Raw genomic sequence first — 17,502 nt, 5'->3', positions numbered from 1 at the left:
AAATTCTCCTCGGACAGATACCTTGAAGTATACACCACCATAACCAACAGTATAGTCTTGTAAGTGACCTGTGCAGCAACCTATTTCATAAGAGGTAAATCCTTTAACACTCCAGACCAAGAAATCAAATATTACTTACAGCAATACTTCCAAGTCTTTTCCTCCACCTCATTAAGTACCCAAGACATACAAACAATTAGCTTGGGTGTTATTTGTTTGCTGTCTACTTACAATCAGAACTGCGTGGTTTTATTTATTGTTTTTATATATTCTTTGTAAGAATTAAAATTAGATGTGTTACAAAACCTCTTACGATCAAAGGTTGCCATGCCAACAACTCAAGCATTTGAACTATAATCCTTTCTTTGCAGATATAACTGCAAGCCTTTGTCCATCTTGAATTCTAAAATTTGTCACTGTTTCAGTAATATATATTCCTTTTAAATCTTCCTTTACAGCAGTCAAGTGTTTTCCACTGGGAAATAGGTAAGCAGCTTGTTTTTCAGTAACTGCCTGTTCCTTAGTTTCTACTTTACTGTTTTCTCACATTCACAATATAACTGTAGACCTTGACTTATTTCCTTGTTATCTTCTTGATCTTACCCATTTGCGTCCCTCTGCTTTCTTTTTTCTTGATTGCTAGCTCCATTTCTATGGTTCTTCTACTTTTCTTTAATAATAACTGCATTTTCTCTCCTGATCTGTTTAGAGTTCTAGTTTTGTTTACATACAATCTTTACCTTACTCAGATTGATATGAAGGACTGAAAACACTGCTCCAGACCTAAAGAGAGTACATTAGACTGAAACATTTTTGGGCTTGCTGCCAGGCCCACATTCTATAGAACTGAACATCCACTCCCCACCTCACTTCAATTCCTCACTGAGACCGTGTCTTTAAGCTGTTGCAAAATGAAAATCACATAATTCAAGAAAGAACATTTTCAAGCCCTAGATAATTTAACGCTTCAGAAAGACAAGATGATGGAAAAAATCAGAATCAGGCCCAATACAGAGTTTCAAATTTCAAGATGAGGCACCCAGATGTGGCAAAGAAAACCTGGGGGAGGAACACAGTTCGCTTTTGAGATAACACAGAACTTTCTTGCACATGCTTATTACCTTGAATTTAGGAACAAATCTGGCAAACTCCTGGTGCCAGTTGTTAAGAGTAGAGGCAGGTGAAATTATTAAAAAAGGTCCCCAGATGTTCTCTCTCTGCAATAGACATATTAAAAAAAAAATCACAGATTAATTAAAAGCCCTATGTAGGCTTCCAAAAATCTGAAGTTGCAGTGCACCACGAAGACAAGTCTAACTACCTGTTGTCCCTTCCGTACATATGAGCTCAAGAGCCTTTGGCTCTGCACAGCCTTCCAGTATCATGGCTGATAGTACCATCAAACTGGTATCACAAGGAATATAAACAAATACAGATAATGGTCATTTCTTTGGCCAGTACTTCAGCTACTTCTACTCTCGGTACCATTAGCCTGTATCCCCAGTTTAAGGCAAGTGGCTGGATGCCAATCAAGACTTTTTTTTTTTTTTTACTCTACCTACACATCTCTCTCTGTATTTCTGCATAAAGCAAGCTCCCATTGCTTTTGCTGTTTTGTTTGTCTGTCCTGGAACAGAAGAAAATCACTATGTTTCCTAAAAAAATAAAACCCAGCACAGGTTGGAAATGCATGCTAATTGCCATGAAGTTCAGAATTTGTTCTTCATTTCTACAGGTCTCTATGATTTGTAAAGCTCAGGGAACCTCTAAGTCTGCAACTTGTTCTCTCGTCAAGCTTTCACAATCAGTGCATATGAAAAGGTATTACTCTATGAACAAATGAAAATTCTCTCTCTATATGCGCACAGATATATATAGCTACATACACACAAAGCCTTTAAAAGGCACAGCTTTAAAACAAAAGGAAAGGCCATAGCTAAAACACTTTTTAAGACACTCAAGCTTTATAATCTAGAATTCATTCCAAATGTGAAAAGTATGCATCTTCTATCAAGTATACTGAACCAGGAAAAACCTGTAATCCACTTACCTCAGCCAGATGTGCAAGGAGAGCAATACTTTGCACTGTTTTACCCAGACCCATTTCATCTGCCAGGATTCCATTGATGCCCTGTGAAAGATCCATAAATTAACACCTTACTACTTTTTTTGATCCATAAAAGATTTGAAAAATGCTTCCCACTGAATTTACGATAAGCAGCCCCACTATGACAACTCTAAAACACCCTATCCCCTTTTAGGTCTTCTACTGAGAGATAATTTATCTCAACCACACTTTCATTCATTTCTAGGCCTGATTTTTTTTCCCTCAGCCCATCTGCATTTCACGATCATATTGTGAACTGGATATATACACGAGGGCAACGTTGCCTGCAGTTTACAAGCTGCCCAAAGCCTGAAATTGTATATAACATGGAGCAGCAGAAGTCCCCTCAGTGTATAACCTAGGTGATAAACATTTGTATAAATGTCCACATAAAGAATCTCAAAATTAATGTCCCATTCAAGGTTGTTACTTCCTAAATAATTCAAGAATACTGGTAAGTGGTTTACATAACATGTTCTTTTCTTCTAAAGACATTACAAATACAGTATGTGGTCTATTTTTTAAAATAGTTTTTTTTTTTGACCAAGTTACATGAATTCTTCTAGAATTTTTAAAAATTTGCAAGAGGTACTAAGATACCTGCTCATATAGGTTGGCCAGCCAATTCATGCCTTTCAGTTGGTAACCTTTCAGTTTCCCATTGAAAATAGTAGGCTGTGGAATATCTTCCCCTGCACGGATAGATGGATTTGCTAAACTGTAGCTCTCTCCAAAGCCAGTACCAGACTTGTTAGCAGCCCGTAAAGCAGCTGCCCGACTTTCCTTTGCATCTTCATCAAATGATCTGGTCTAAACAGGAAGAGGAAAATATGCATAAGATGATGGACATATTAACTTAACAAGAAATTGTACAGTAAAAGGCTTTACACTTCCCATTAAGACATAGGGTATCTTAAAACCAGATGAACCTGCTCCCATATCCCAAATCTTTATCTCTTGTTTTTCTACCTGTTTAAGCACAGAAAGGGGCAACAGAACCAAGTTTAGATCTGGTACCCGAGATCTAAACTTGATCTACTTGATTTGGCTGCTATTAAAGATCCTGTTTTTGGGGCCTCTACCAAGTACTCTGCTTTCTGTTTTACTTCATGGATCCAAAAAATACATACCCGTGCCTGATGAATCTGGTAAGCATCCTCAGCATTCTTCAGAGCTTGGGCCTTGTAATAGTTACTATCTGAAAACAACATCTTCACGTTAGAGCTCTGCAGAATTAATCACCCAAATTAAAAAAAAAAAAAAAACAGATAAATTCCAGTAATTACAGAAGAATTTTGTGCTTGAAATGGTAAATTTGCGTAAGAATGCACATAGTACAGTAAATAAATTCCAAGAGTGCAAAAGAAGGATTGTGCATGAATTGCTTACCATAATCTTCCTGGGTGATGTTGACCACTACTCCACCACCAATATCAATTTGCCTTTGGGTAGAGCTGTCTTCCAGTTTGCGTAGGATTTCTTCCTGTATTCCGTCATGTCCAATATCTCGTTTACGACTCATAAAATGGGCATATAATTCAGTTTGTGTGATCAGGAAGTTAAGTTTTCTCTGCTGCCTCTTAGCCTAAGAAAAGAGCATTTACAAAAAAAAAAAAAAAAAAAAAGATGAAGGGGTAAAAACAGAATAAAATATAGTTCAAGAAAAAATGTTTTAATCTAATAAAATATCAACAATTAATCTAGATTGTATTATACATCACTTTGATATCAAAATTCTAGAATATTAGTTGAAAACAGAAACATCACCAACCACAAACACCTATATTGAAATATAACATTGCTGTAAATGAAATGTTCTTTTAAATTCAGCAATCATGGCAAAGAATACCATAATCTCCTGAAAGAAAGTTTAGAAGTTTTTTTAAAAGTTTTATGCACACTGGAAAATTGAAAGATTTACAAAACTAAATAGCAGTATAGAGGTCTACAGTAGATGAACCAAGCAGCTAAAAAAAAACCCTCAAGACAATCACAGCAGGTAACTCCAACATTCTGTTTTTTAATAGTACAGAGAACTGTGAAAGAACACGTGAAATGCATACTGCTGAGATATTATCATTGTCCAGGGTTCAGCAAGATGTTGCAGAAACTGTTCATTCTTAGGTTCTAGCTAAAAAATGATACAGTGGAATTTGTCCATTAATTTAAGCCAGTTGAAACCATCACAAAGTATCTACAAATTTTCAAGAATTGAGAGAAGCACTATACATAAAAACATAATCTAACGGCTTAAGCGTAAAACTAACCATAAGGTATTTTCAAGATTCAACCTCAGCTCATCACTGCACATGTAAGGTAACAACTATAACTCACCAGAGAACTTTGGCAAGGAAGTTTTTTTTTTCTTAAATTATACCCTTACCACTCTTTTAAAGAGTCCACGAATCAGTCACTTGACCAACCCAAAAGTGATCACATAAAAATTCTCAACTCTGTATGCCCCAACAGTTCTGCTAACAATTTCTGCAAATACCATACAGAAGGCACGTACAAATTATGATGTGTTTACAGTAGGGGGGAAAAAAGTGAACAAAAAGATGGTTTGCCTTCTGGATTCAGAATGATGAGCAAATCATCACAAAAGGCTGGCACTTAGTAACACTGAGTTATGTATGTGTCAGCAAGACACATGCTGTTTGTCTAATTCCTTCCTCTATTTCACTCACTTATAAAGAATTTAAGTAGTTCAAAGGCTTCTTACCACCTCTGGCTAATGTCAGAAGAATTACGTAAAAAATTTTAAGATAGCAGAAGAAACAGATGGAATACCACTGAAACTGAACAAATATCTGAATTTGGTGGTCCAGATTTAGAAACTCAAATCATTTAATCACTTCCGTGTCTCCTCAGGAGATGAATTATCAGCATTTTGTGGTTTTGCTGTACCTCTCTCATCTCCTCATCCAGCTTGCGTTGTTCCAGAGCTTCTTTCTCAGCTCGTTTCCGATGTTCTTTTTCTACTTTTTCATACTTTTTCCAGTAGAGAAGCATCTCCTTGGTAAGACGACGTGCCCGTGGCAGAGTTTCCTTACAGTTTTTCTGGGCCTGGAGAGCAGCTCGACGTACCTCCCTCATGCACTGATGGGCAAGCTAGGGAGAAATGAGGTTTGGATACATAAGAAAAATGGGCAGATTTAGAGAAAGCCAGCAATACACAACATCAAATTTAATTACAACCAAGTCTTATCCTTCAAAAGAGAAAAACTATGATACTTCGCTCAGCAGTAATGCTTTTGAAACGGTGTGAGACAACATGAACTTTCAAAAACTTCCTGAGATGCATACAAATCCAAAGACAGCTGCAGCATGGCTTGATACTTAAAGGATTGATCTGGTGGATAGGTCCTTGAAAGGAACTCAGGAGACCTACATCTCTGACTCCTCTATTCCATTTTTCTGTGGTACCCGCTCTTTCTCGCTGTTTTAATAAGGCTGCTACAATGGCAATATTGGCAGCACACAATTGCATTCACATGTTAATATACTGGAAAGTGGGGGAGTATCCTACAATTTTCTCACCATCTCATAAAGAAGCATAATACAATGTCATTTTTCATTCTAGTATACATAAATTAATGTCACTGTCATAATGGCCAAAATTGCTGGGTTTGATGTTTGTGACAGTTGTTTTCTTCCTCCACTAAAATTTGCACATCAACAATTCCATCACACAGATTTCAAATGATCAAACAAAATGAAAACAAAGCAGAAAAGAGTGCAATTTCAAAACCTTTAAGTCTGCTGCATCACTCACTTGTATAACATGCAATTTGTGATACCTACAAACACAATAATCACAGACTATTTGCTCAGACATCAAAAAGAAATTCAGTCTCTGGCAAGGACACCCACAGAAGAACCTACCTACAGTGAAGGAGGTCCTGTTTTCTGCATCCCTGAGAGAGAAAATGCTCCCTTTCTTAATAATGCGTATATGGAATGTAAGTTTCCTACATCATCTTGCATCTGGCGATTCTCAGCCATATGCTTAATTACTTTTTCATTAGCCATATAAATCAATCAGGCACTTGAACATAACACTTAAAAAATGCTCAGAAAAGTATTACCAAATGTTCCTACAATAAAGCCTTCTAGGTAGAAACAATGACACTTCTCAGATAATACTCTGATGAGGAGATAAATTTCTTTGGCAATCATTTAAGCAGATTTTTTTTTCTATTTTTAAACTTATATAGAAGTTGAGACTATGAACACATTTAATACTTCCAAGAGCCCTTTTGATTTAAACAACGCTTAAAACAACAAATTCTAACTAGAGGATGGGCAGTTCAAAAGCCGACAAAGCGTACCAAAGTCTTATTGTAAGTTTATTGTATCAAACATAAGTTAATTAAAAATTAATAAACTAAATGTTATGAAAACCAAAAATACTTAAGAAATTTATGTTGCTTGTTTCCTCTATTGCTTATTAAACACACCAAAATAACACATCTACAATTGAAAAGCTGTATATAAATTACTTATATACAGTTCTTTCTCCTATACTGTCCCACCAGTATAGTCAGTGTTGTAAGAAACAAAGAGGTTACAACTTGCTTATTACATTCAATACAAGAATCGCCATAAAGCAGAACACTCACCTTTTTGCTGTTGGTTAGGAAAAGGTTGCGTGCTGAGGCTTTTTGTTTGTATGCCTATAAAAGAACACCAGCTTAAAATTACTTAAAGGATAATAGTTTTACAGTATTTTAAAATATCACTATCCATTCTTTAGCTGTTAACACCTGTCAACCTCAGTCATGCACTTTATTGTATAATTGAGTACATGTTCTGTAACTATTTTTGATTTTGATGGAAACATCTTTCATCCTTCATAGTCAAAGGCATGCATAAATGTACTCCAGCTCCTAAAGGAAGCATGTAAAACATCTCCGTTTTCAGGAAGATTTCTTTAATTATTACTTCTGCAAAATAGGGCTCTTCTATTCAACTGTCATCACTTAAACAAAAGATGTTTCCACTGTTTCCCAAATATATTAAGAGTTAATGTAGATCCCATGTTGTTCACATCACCAAAATCAGTCTTTTGAAAATACAAGGTCTGGCACATTGCACCTATCCTTTGCCTGGTATATAAGTCCATAAAGGATGATACAGCCATCAGTCATACTCAACTTGCTAGAAATTCAAAGTCTGTTAACAGTGTACACCCAAAAGCAGGTTTTAAGGTCCACTGATGACATATCAGAGAACTAGTGATAGTGAACCAAGCTATCACAAACGTGCCTAAAGCTTCTCCTGTAAATGACAAAGTTTTCCCTAGGCTGTTTCTGAACTAAGTTTCAAAAAATATGCAAGCTGTAATGATTGGAAATGCCTCTCCTGAACTTAGCACAAGACCAAGATGCTGGTTTGCATTACATAGCTATCCTGCAGATTAGTGGGAGTACCTGCTTGAGTTTAATGTGCTGTTCATAGAAAGGGGTTGGATAGCCAAATGAAAGTAGTGGCAAAGCACTGCATGATCCACTCAGATACCATTGGTGGTAAGAAATTAGAACTGCAGTTTGCTTACAGATACCAGCATATCAGCGTGGCCATTGATGACCACCAGAAAATCAGCTCTCACTTTACTCTAGTTTTCCAAGTGTCACCTCTCCACTGAATTAATTTTCTATCTCACTTTCTTGTTATCATCACTAATGCAGTGCCACTAGCCAAGCTCACCTTTGGCAACTCCTTTTTAACGATGCTAAGCCACACTTTCCGCCGACGAGCATTAAGTTGTTCAATAGTCAAATGCTTTTTCTTGGACCCAGGTGGTGGCGTATCATGAGAAAACTTGGCAAAAACTTTGGTCTGGTGATGGTGGCGTCGTGGTGACTCCTCTGAAGAGAGATCTTCATCCCGTCTCCTCTTTTTCTTTACTTTTTTCAACTTGCCTGCATGAAAACAATGATCATGAAGTCTTTTTTTTTTAAGCTTATATTTGGGAACTTCCACATTTAGTCAGACATGTGTCCTAAGTAAGCTATCCTAGCCAATTTTTGCATGGAACCAACAAAAAGCCAAACTTATCCATGCTTGCCAATTCTAGTACCATCCACTTACTTCTTTGTTTTGAAACTAATTCCTATGGCATGTTTCCCTGCATGGAAACACACCCTAGGAGCTGGTATAGTGCTTCTTGTTCTGTGGTAAAATTTTATTCAAGACACGTAAAGATAACACATCTAAAGGTAACAACATCAGCATTTGGTAGGGTAAGTTTCAAACCAAACTTGCCATTAAAGAGACTGGCATGTTATCTCTTACTGCAGATACAGCTTTCAGAGGGAACTACCAGACACTATTATCAGATATTAAAAATACTCTTTGAGAGCATGCAAAACCATGGATGCTACAAGAATAGAGGAGAAAAAAAAATGAACATTAAAGGAACTTGCAGATAGACAGGAAGGAAGAAGGTAAGTCCAAAATAATCTCCTTAAAAAACAACAACAAAAAAAACCAGCTCAAACTAAAGTACTTGCACTAGAATCTACCTTACACTGACAGTTCACAGCCTTCTCTTCCTTCCTCCTTACAGATCAACAGATGCTGCCAGCACAAACAAGAAAGGAAACTGTACTTCTCACCAAACATGCATCTGAGAAACTCCAGCTGAGAGGTTACAGAAGTAATTCTATTTTAACTCATTTTGGACATCAATTCTAAGTTCCCTCTAATTTCCAAAAACAATCTCACTTCCTATTATTTCCATGTCACTAGAATTACTCATTCATGAATAACTGTATCAGGTACTGGATAGCTTCTTACTTTTTTTCAAGAAACTATCATGTTTTCAAAAAAAAAAAAAAAGAACAAATGAACCATGATACACAACAATATTTATGGATTCTGAAACACTACCAAGACTGTTGAGAACTATGAAGTATTTATTACATGACAGATTCATTCTAGATCCAGAGGTCTACAAAGAAAATCTAAAGCCATGAACTTTCAATTTATACTACCCATTTTTACCCTAACTCTCTAGAGGTCAGACAATAAAGCACAGTATTTTCTGATGATTTTTCTTTGACAGAACTGGCTATTAGCTTTCCATGCAAAATTCAAAGGTTTTGAGCATTTACGTTTATTCAAAACAAATAATACAGGAAAGGAGCTTAAACCACAGCAATCATTTGAAAACACAAGGTTAGTGACTTTACCTTTTAATTTTTTCTCCTCTTTAAACTTCTTTTTCTTGGGCCCTAGCAGGTGGCGCTGCTGCTCATAGTAAGGGTCATGTGTAGACAGCAATCCCGCACTGTAGTACTGATATTGCTGCAACTGAAGTGGATGTAAATGAGCACACTCATGGAAACCAGATATAGCAGATAACAGAGATAGGAGATAAGTTCACATTTTGATTGTAAATAAGAGATCAGTAAACATGCATCTCCATATTTAGCATTGTTATCAAGGATTGGAGTGTCCAAAGTGAAACCACTTTGTGTACAGAGGTAGCTCCAATGTTCTACATAAGGAATCAAACCCGCTCAGTCAAATAAGAAGGGAAGAACAGGCAGTGAAGCTTACACTTTCAAAACATACTGCTCTATACAGGTGCTGCCCAGCAAGGCAGCACGTTATGGACAACGGCCCCATCAAGGACTTCCTCTTTGTTTTGCTTGCATTCCCAAATCACATACATGTCCTACTTGATCATGCCAAAGGATAACAAAGGATGAGTTTAGATAAAAGGCATTTAAAAGATTTCCACAGGAACAAACAACTTGAATATTATCTAGTAAAAGTATAGCTGCCTCAGCAGCTTGCAGATTCTAAAAAAAAAAAAAAAAAAAGTATATTCAAAGCAATATTCAGCTAAAATATTAAAGAATTATATAGAGGTTACATATAAACATGAAAATTACGACCTATCTGAAAACTGGATGTATGAATGTTTGTGTAGTTACGTAGTATTTCAAGAGAACCCAACACAATCTGGGTTTAAAAGTTAATGAGAAAGCAAAGGAAAGAAGTGGACACAAGCAAAGACTTGGGTGGGAAAACTATTTCTCCACTCTTTTGGAGAAATTTCAAAGCAATGACAAATTTTTGTTTCATACACATCTTGTGATAGCAGAATAGGATGACTTCTTTCATCTGAGACCCACTTTCTGGCACAATTCAAAACAGTAATTATTTTTTTTGCCAAAGCTCTTGTAATTCAAAGAAATACATTATTAGAATCAAAATAGTCAAAACTTGGCACAATATCGAAAAATGTAGAAATGCAGCAGGATATTTTCTTATGAGGAAGAGGAAAAAAAGAACATGAGAAGAAAATCTAAAATAGAAAGGAAAGGTAAGGCAAAAAATCAAGTCAAGTAAAACTCAAAAGAATTACACAAAACAGTAAAGAACTCTCTTTCAAGAAGGTAAACATCACCTTACTACTTGCTGCCTTGATGATGATGCAAATATACTGCTTTAGGTTTAATTGTAGACTTGAAACCCATGGCATCTCAGTTTTGGTATGTATCATCCAAATCTAGCACTCTACATTTGCTCTAACGAACACAACAAGTGTTGCAGAAGCTATGTGTACATGTGTACCTATACTATCTATGTAAGCTATCAAGAGATTCTCAGCATAAGGGATCAACAGCTTTTCAATCTGTACATAACTAATTAAATAACCCTCGTCTGAAACTGATAGTAGATTGTTCTAGTTCATCAAACATTAGGGTATTTTCTAGTCCACAAAATGTTATCATTTTTCAGAAAAAGGTAAAAGCAGTTAAAAAAACGCAACTGAAAGAGAGAATAAAAATCAAGGAAATACAAAAGTTCTGGATTTTTACCTCTTTGTCTTTGCTATATTTACTTTGATGCAGTTTCTTATATTTGTGTAATCGCAGCATATTGTGAAGCTCCTCCCTTGAAAGAGAAAATTCTTCTTCATCCTCTCCATCCTCATCACTTGGTGAATCTGTGTCACTGGAGTCATCGCTCAGAAGGATACTCTAACAAGAATAAACGGAGACTAATTTAACACTCACAAGTCCCTGTACTGTTTATTTATGCAGAATGCTCTTGAGCCTTTATCTAATAAAGAGCCGGCAGACCTGGCCCAGCCACAACACTCAGCCTTTACAAAGTATCTTACATCTGAAATGCCTCAAATGGAAAATCATTTTCTGACATACAATACTGTTTAGCAGTTAATCAAATGCAAGTTTTCTGATTTTCAGGGAGGTAGTTTTCCGTAAGTTTAATTAAAATTAAGATACTTTAAAACCCACTGCAGATGCTCCTAATCTTGGAAGATTCTTTCCAGCAGTGAGAAAAATCAGGATACAAGCAGGGGTATTTTATGCCACATGGTTGCAGGTGCTTTGCTACACCATTTGTACAGCCTGACCTGCTATTCTACCACCTGTACCAGGTTTGGCTCTCAACTGACCTCTTGGCAAGCTGTTTTTGCTAACTAGAGAAGGCTGCAGTACAATGAGAAGGCAAAGATGGCATAATGCCACCTTTCTACTCTCTCTTTCCTTCCTCATCCGGGCCTTGTACTGAGTACATCTTCAGAAACAAACTTTCAGCTCAGTCCCAAATGTCCATTTAATGTACTTCATAATAGCTCACTGTAATTTGTATAGTGCACTACAATTACTTCACGCTACTGAATGTATACTCTCTGAAATTTAACTAAAATGCTGCTGCTACCAAAACTGAAATGTCTACTGTCCATTTCACTACCTGATGAAAATGAAAGCCTTAAATCTAGAGACTGTAATCCTATTTTGTTCTACTCAAGATCTTAACAATACTTATTATCAACCATCACATTTTCTTCTTTCTCCATGTTTCTAAGATGAGAAGTCTCTGTAGAATGTCTTTTTTTTTAAACTTTGGTCAGTGTTTTTTTTAATGTAGAAAGAAAAACAAAACAAAACAAAAAAAACACATCGATTTCTTCTTAGCAAGGGACATTAGTCTAACTCCAGTTACTTCAAAAAATAGTGCAGCAAACAGACCAATATAGTACAAGATATTTGTAAAGAATTCCTTTGAAGGCCTCTTTTCAGCAAGATATCAAATATTAATACATTTCTGTATCACCTTAGGCTTCTTCTTCAACATGATATTTTGCATCAATTAAAACTGCGTCAGATCATTTAGGGCAGCTCTTAAACACATTTGTCTAGCTTTCTAAGCTCTTGGTAGCTTAGAAATAGCTTACATGTAAAGTAAAATTAAATGGACTACTGAGATGGGAACAAATAAGCTTACTGTAAACTTACTGTATTTGCCAATTTCATTTGAGGTAATGCTCTGACCTGTGCTCAACTTTTTTCTGCTACTTTCTTACATGTTTGGATCTCCACGATCTACACCAAATGATAAGACAGAATCCCTCATTTACCACTGTCAACAAGGTATTAACTGGGACCCTCCTCAGATTTCCTAACAGCTGCTTTTCTTTGCAATATTCTTACCTTCAGCCACTTTCTGCTTTTCTTCAGCTTAGAAAAGTTATACAAGCTCCCTTTTTCAGACTTTGGTTCTGTTTAGAGAAAAAAAAAGATAAAAACAAATTTCCTAAGAAATTATGCTTTTCCCAGCTTACCACAAAGTAAGCAGAGATTGAACTTAGTGGATGACTACCTGGCTGCAATACTCCATTCAAGGAATGTGTGTTCAGCATCCCAGAATTTCCTACTCCAGAAGATTCCCCAAGCAAAGAGTTTGGAGGCTCTTCCTTAACTTGCATCAGGGGATCCCCAGATTGAGGCAGCAAAGGATTGTCATCCAATCCATCCTCACTTTCATCACTGCAAGAAGATACATAATACGGTGACAACGAAAGGAAAATATACAAAATAGGAGGCACATACGCAACTTTCCTTGCATGCAGCCATTTGCTTGGAAGCCTGAGAACTGAGTCAGCCTCAGCTTTAAGTCTACACGTTAGAAATAGCACTGTTAATAATTTCCTTCTCAGGAGCAGTTAATGATCAGACCAGTCTGGCTACGCTATCAACCCACACCCCGAGTCTCTAACTAGATTCTTTAATTTGAAGAGCATGAACTAACCAAGAAACTAAGTGTTGAGTCAAACCAAAGCACAACACTGTCATTCTCAGCACTACCGTACATGTGAAAGATATAAGGCATTTTTTTTCCCCTCTGCTCCTCGTGTGGATCTTATTACATGCCTGTAATACACCTGTTATCTATTACTCACACACTTTACAGTTCTGTAAGTCTGCAGTTCCAAAACACTGATGAAATTAAATGTAAGTTGTTTTGGGACAGAAGTGTACCTCTGATGACTCACTTCTCAGTGGTACAACCTACTGTCGTATAAATGCTGCATCCGAGAACACAGTCTGCATTTTGCTTAAGGCTACGTGCCAGTTCCCTGAAAAATCAACTTAATGCTTGTTCATCCTATTTTTTGCTGGCAAAGAAAGTTTTGGCCACTCAACTATGAAAGAGCTTTAAAACATCTTGCCAAGTTGAACCTGGGCTGACAATATGCTGATTATCAACGTGAAGTAAAAAGCATAGTGCAAAATGTTTACAGGAAATGAGTTTATAATGAGCAAGTCACTAATAAACCCCCTACTACGGTGTTGCCTGGGAACAATATTATAAAAATGCTTGTCTGTCCTTGGTAATCCTAATGAGAAGGTTTGGGTACCTGGATATACTCCTGTTAAAGATGGCAGATGTCTGTCGTAAAAACTGATCCAACTGCAGAGCTTTCTCCAGATATTGCAGATAGAGGGGTTTTGCCAGCTCTGAGCAGCTGCCATCCTCCCTGGCGCCCAGCTCCGAGGCCATAGAACAAACTTCTCCTCATGCACAGACGCCTCGGAACACACAGCTGTCAAGAGGAAACAACAACCATCGTCATCACTGCCACCTCCAACAAGAAAGAACTAGGTGAGTAGGAAAACACATGCTACACCAAATGCCAATACTTAACACGTAACCAAAGAAGTTTGGGGAAAAAGGCTTAGGTTGCAGTTAATAGGTATATTCACCAAACAAGCAGAAATTCAGACTAAACTTTCCACCACAAAATTATGAATTTGTGGATGCTATTTGATAAGAATGAGCACTGCACTGACCTAGTATAATTCAAATGCTTTAGCAAATGAGGACATAGAAATGGAAAGTAAAACGATTCCGGTCCTTGAACATCTAAAGCAAACTTTCTTCACTGTTAAATATATTTAACTCTTACAAAAAGGCAGCCGTGTATCATGAAAGTCAAATGAGTGCAATTAAATTATTTAGTTGAATTATATATGTATATAAAGCTGCTTTCCTCCAGAAAGGAAATACTAAAAATACTTTTCTTATGTTGTTTTTATCATTCAGTTCACAGCTGCAGCCTACAGAATACTTGTAAGGCCTTTCCCTTACTTAAAGGCAATGCTAGCCTTACAGCCCTCAGAATATAGCTGCTACCTGTTGCGCAAGCTACAATGCTTGACCAGAAAACCTGCCCCTCTAAACTGTTATCTTCATTAAAGAAAAAGGAATATATAATTAGCAATGTATTACAACCTTTTTCCATTTACAAATTTAGACTATTCTCCAGCTTTGTTTTTTCAAATAATAAAAATAGCCTTCCTGACTTTTCATTTGTTCCCAGGACTTTGGATTCTCAGACTTCCCCCCCCCGCCAAAATACCCCACAGTATTGCATCGTATGTACTTTAAAACCAAAGCTATCATTTTATTGTTCTGTCAATTGCAGTTTTACTTTTCTTTATTGCACAAGATGTCCTATCAATCGTTACAGTAATAGGTCCATCAACTGGAATTGTAGTTTTCTTCGATTAGGAAAGACGTCATAAGTGATACAGTAACAGCAAGATAATTTTAACTGATTTCCAAATTCAGAGTTGTAACTGCAACTGAAAAGGCTGTCAATGCCATAAATATGGTATTTACTAATAAATAAGCGCCTTTAACTACAGCTTTTGCACATGTTGGATGACAAAAATAAAAATAGCTTTTGAAAGATTTAGATTAAATATTCTTCTAAAGGATTCTTCTGGTTTGTGTTAGTTCTCAGAGATACTACAAATCTGAAGTAAACTTCACGTTATTTTACTGCATAGGATTTTGTATCTGTTCAATTATTGAATTGTTACTGAGTGAATTGTTTTAAGGTTATACGAGTGAAAACACAAATTGAGCATCTGCTCTTCAAATTGTTCTCTCCACGTACACAGTCCAAAAATCAGCATCTAAAATTTTCCAAGTCTGTTAACCCCAAAAAAACAATATACAAAGCAGATTCAAAACTTCCAATATTACAAAAGAACGATTACCACCTTGAGACTATCAGCAGTGGTTGAACAAGAGCAAATTTTATTATTTCTTAATAAACACCTAGTCACGATTTAATGTCTTTACTCACACAGAATAAACAGCAGCATGCCAGGAGGTGTTAGACAGGATAACAGCCCTCAGTTAAAAATGACTTTTAGACTCAAGCTATCTACGTTCAATTTTCTATATGCTACATCTTCTTACACCTGACAGAAATAGAATAAATGACATCTGTCATGAAACAGGTTTCAAGCAGAGGTTAACAGACAGAAGAAAGCACCCCAAAGCCTTCTGTACAAAAAAGGGATTACGATTTGTGTTTTCCAAGAAACTTTCACCTATGTGTGCCACATTTTTTAACAACTGTCTGAAAAAAAAACAAACAAACAAAAAAACACAACCACCCACAAACAAGCACTACCTAAAATCAAAGACTGTCTTCCAAAAGACAGGGTGGGGTCATGAAGAAAATAAAGAAGTTAGAAAATGAGATGAAACGTGAAACTTGTGCTTATGATGGAAGAAATCATTGTGGGAGGGACAGAAAAGGACACCAAAAAGGTGGAAAGACTTTTATTTCCCATTAGCAATATTGATACGTATCTTACGAGCAGCTTAACAAAAATGATATATATAGTAAGGAGCAAGATCCAACACCTAGTATCATACCAGAAAAAATATGATGATCCCTTTACAGATATGTTTTGAAAAGGAGTGATAAAACAAGAACTAGCATGAGTTATGTTAATGCTGTGTTACTCCAGTTTCCCAACCAAAACACCACACGCAACCACTGTTTAATGATTTTGCTCAGAAGCGCAGGGCATCCTTCGCCTCTCAGCTCTTTGCAGAAGAGCCCTTTCCCCAAACTCAGCACCTGGTAGCACTGTAGGAAAGCAACCTGCCTCCTGTCCCTAGAAGAGGGCAGTAAGCACCCATGACTTCAAACGGATTCATCACTTCTGAGGACGACGACAGACTGAACATGCTCTTTTTCACCCCAATGAGACTTAGCCTAAAATAACTATAGGAGCTTAACAGCAAAATAAAGGGAAAAATAATGAGAGAGATTTGAGGCAAAGTCCTTAACTGCCAGACAGCAAGCGGGTCGGAGGCATGGCAAAGGCAACCATTTACCTGACCTAAAAGGAGCAGCTGGATGCTCCTCCGGCTGCCCAGGGGCCCCTGGCCCGGAGCTGCCACCAGGCCGCGTCCCCGACCCGCCGCGGGGCTCCTCGGGCTCCAGAGACAGCCCAGCAGAACGCTGCTTCCAAATCTGTGTGGCATATAGGGCCCCAAGAAAAAGTGATGCCATCCAATGTGTTCACTAACCAGAAAACTCTGAGATTTGCTCAAAAGTGGCTCACTCCTACCGCACGGGCTTCGTAGGCAAACGTAGTCGTTCATTCCCTATCTTAACAAACTGAACTCACCTGTTGTGTGCTACGAGACATGCCAAGTACCTGTCTGTCTGCGCTTTTTTCAGACACCTGTGTTCTTAAACGTTACTTCCCGGTCCTAGAAGCCTTACATTTCCATACTCCAAGTCCTCCTTGTGCTGACACAGTAAAAGGGCTCTATGCTTCACCCTAGAAGACAAGCTTTTGCTTGTCTTCCTATTTTCCTTGTCCCAAGAGGCTCCTGTACACACAAAGTTAATTACTCTTGTCTTCAGAACAGTTACTGGTTGGTATCCAGCCTACTGAATAATCAAATAATCACAGGCAAGCCTAACAATATTCTTAAATATCTTTAAAATGCCCCAAACAAATTCAGTGTTACAGAGGCATCTTAAATACAGAATGGTTCAGGCTTTCATTTATTTATACACTAACAGCCGCACAGGGCTTCTCTCCTGATCAAAGTAATAACCTGGTAAGCCAACAGAGATCCATCTTTATTCTCTGTTCTTTTGTTCCCATTCTAGGTTTTAAGAAACAAAGATTTCCAAAGGCAAAACCCGCTTGTATATCGACGCGAGAGAAGGGGGGGGAGCAAGCCAAAGGGATGCACCCAACAGCCCTACCCACTGCAGTAGGGAACAGCGGTCATGAAACTGC

General features: G+C 37.3%; 1 protein-coding gene across 1 annotated transcript in view; it reads right to left on the bottom strand.

Moving 5' to 3' along the window:
* Positions 1-17,502, bottom strand: part of INO80 (INO80 complex ATPase subunit) — a 68,181-nt gene that overhangs the window by 46,144 nt on the left and 4,535 nt on the right. Inside the window, exons 2-14 of the mRNA XM_080592294.1 lie at positions 13,794-13,979; positions 12,755-12,921; positions 12,586-12,653; positions 10,945-11,106; positions 9,304-9,424; positions 7,817-8,031; positions 6,730-6,783; positions 5,015-5,218; positions 3,497-3,692; positions 3,238-3,305; positions 2,708-2,917; positions 2,051-2,131; positions 1,122-1,217 (exon numbers count right to left, since the gene is read on the bottom strand). Of these exons, the coding sequence (XP_080448420.1) occupies positions 1,122-1,217; positions 2,051-2,131; positions 2,708-2,917; positions 3,238-3,305; positions 3,497-3,692; positions 5,015-5,218; positions 6,730-6,783; positions 7,817-8,031; positions 9,304-9,424; positions 10,945-11,106; positions 12,586-12,653; positions 12,755-12,921; positions 13,794-13,936 (1,785 nt within the window). The 5' untranslated portion in view covers positions 13,937-13,979. The remainder of the gene's footprint in view (positions 1-1,121; positions 1,218-2,050; positions 2,132-2,707; positions 2,918-3,237; positions 3,306-3,496; positions 3,693-5,014; positions 5,219-6,729; positions 6,784-7,816; positions 8,032-9,303; positions 9,425-10,944; positions 11,107-12,585; positions 12,654-12,754; positions 12,922-13,793; positions 13,980-17,502) is intronic.

Source organism: Anser brachyrhynchus (genome assembly GCF_964034855.1).
Source record: "Anser brachyrhynchus genome assembly, chromosome: 5".
Lineage (NCBI taxonomy): Eukaryota > Metazoa > Chordata > Aves > Anseriformes > Anatidae > Anser > Anser brachyrhynchus.
This window is presented reverse-complemented; position numbering and strand designations above follow the sequence as displayed.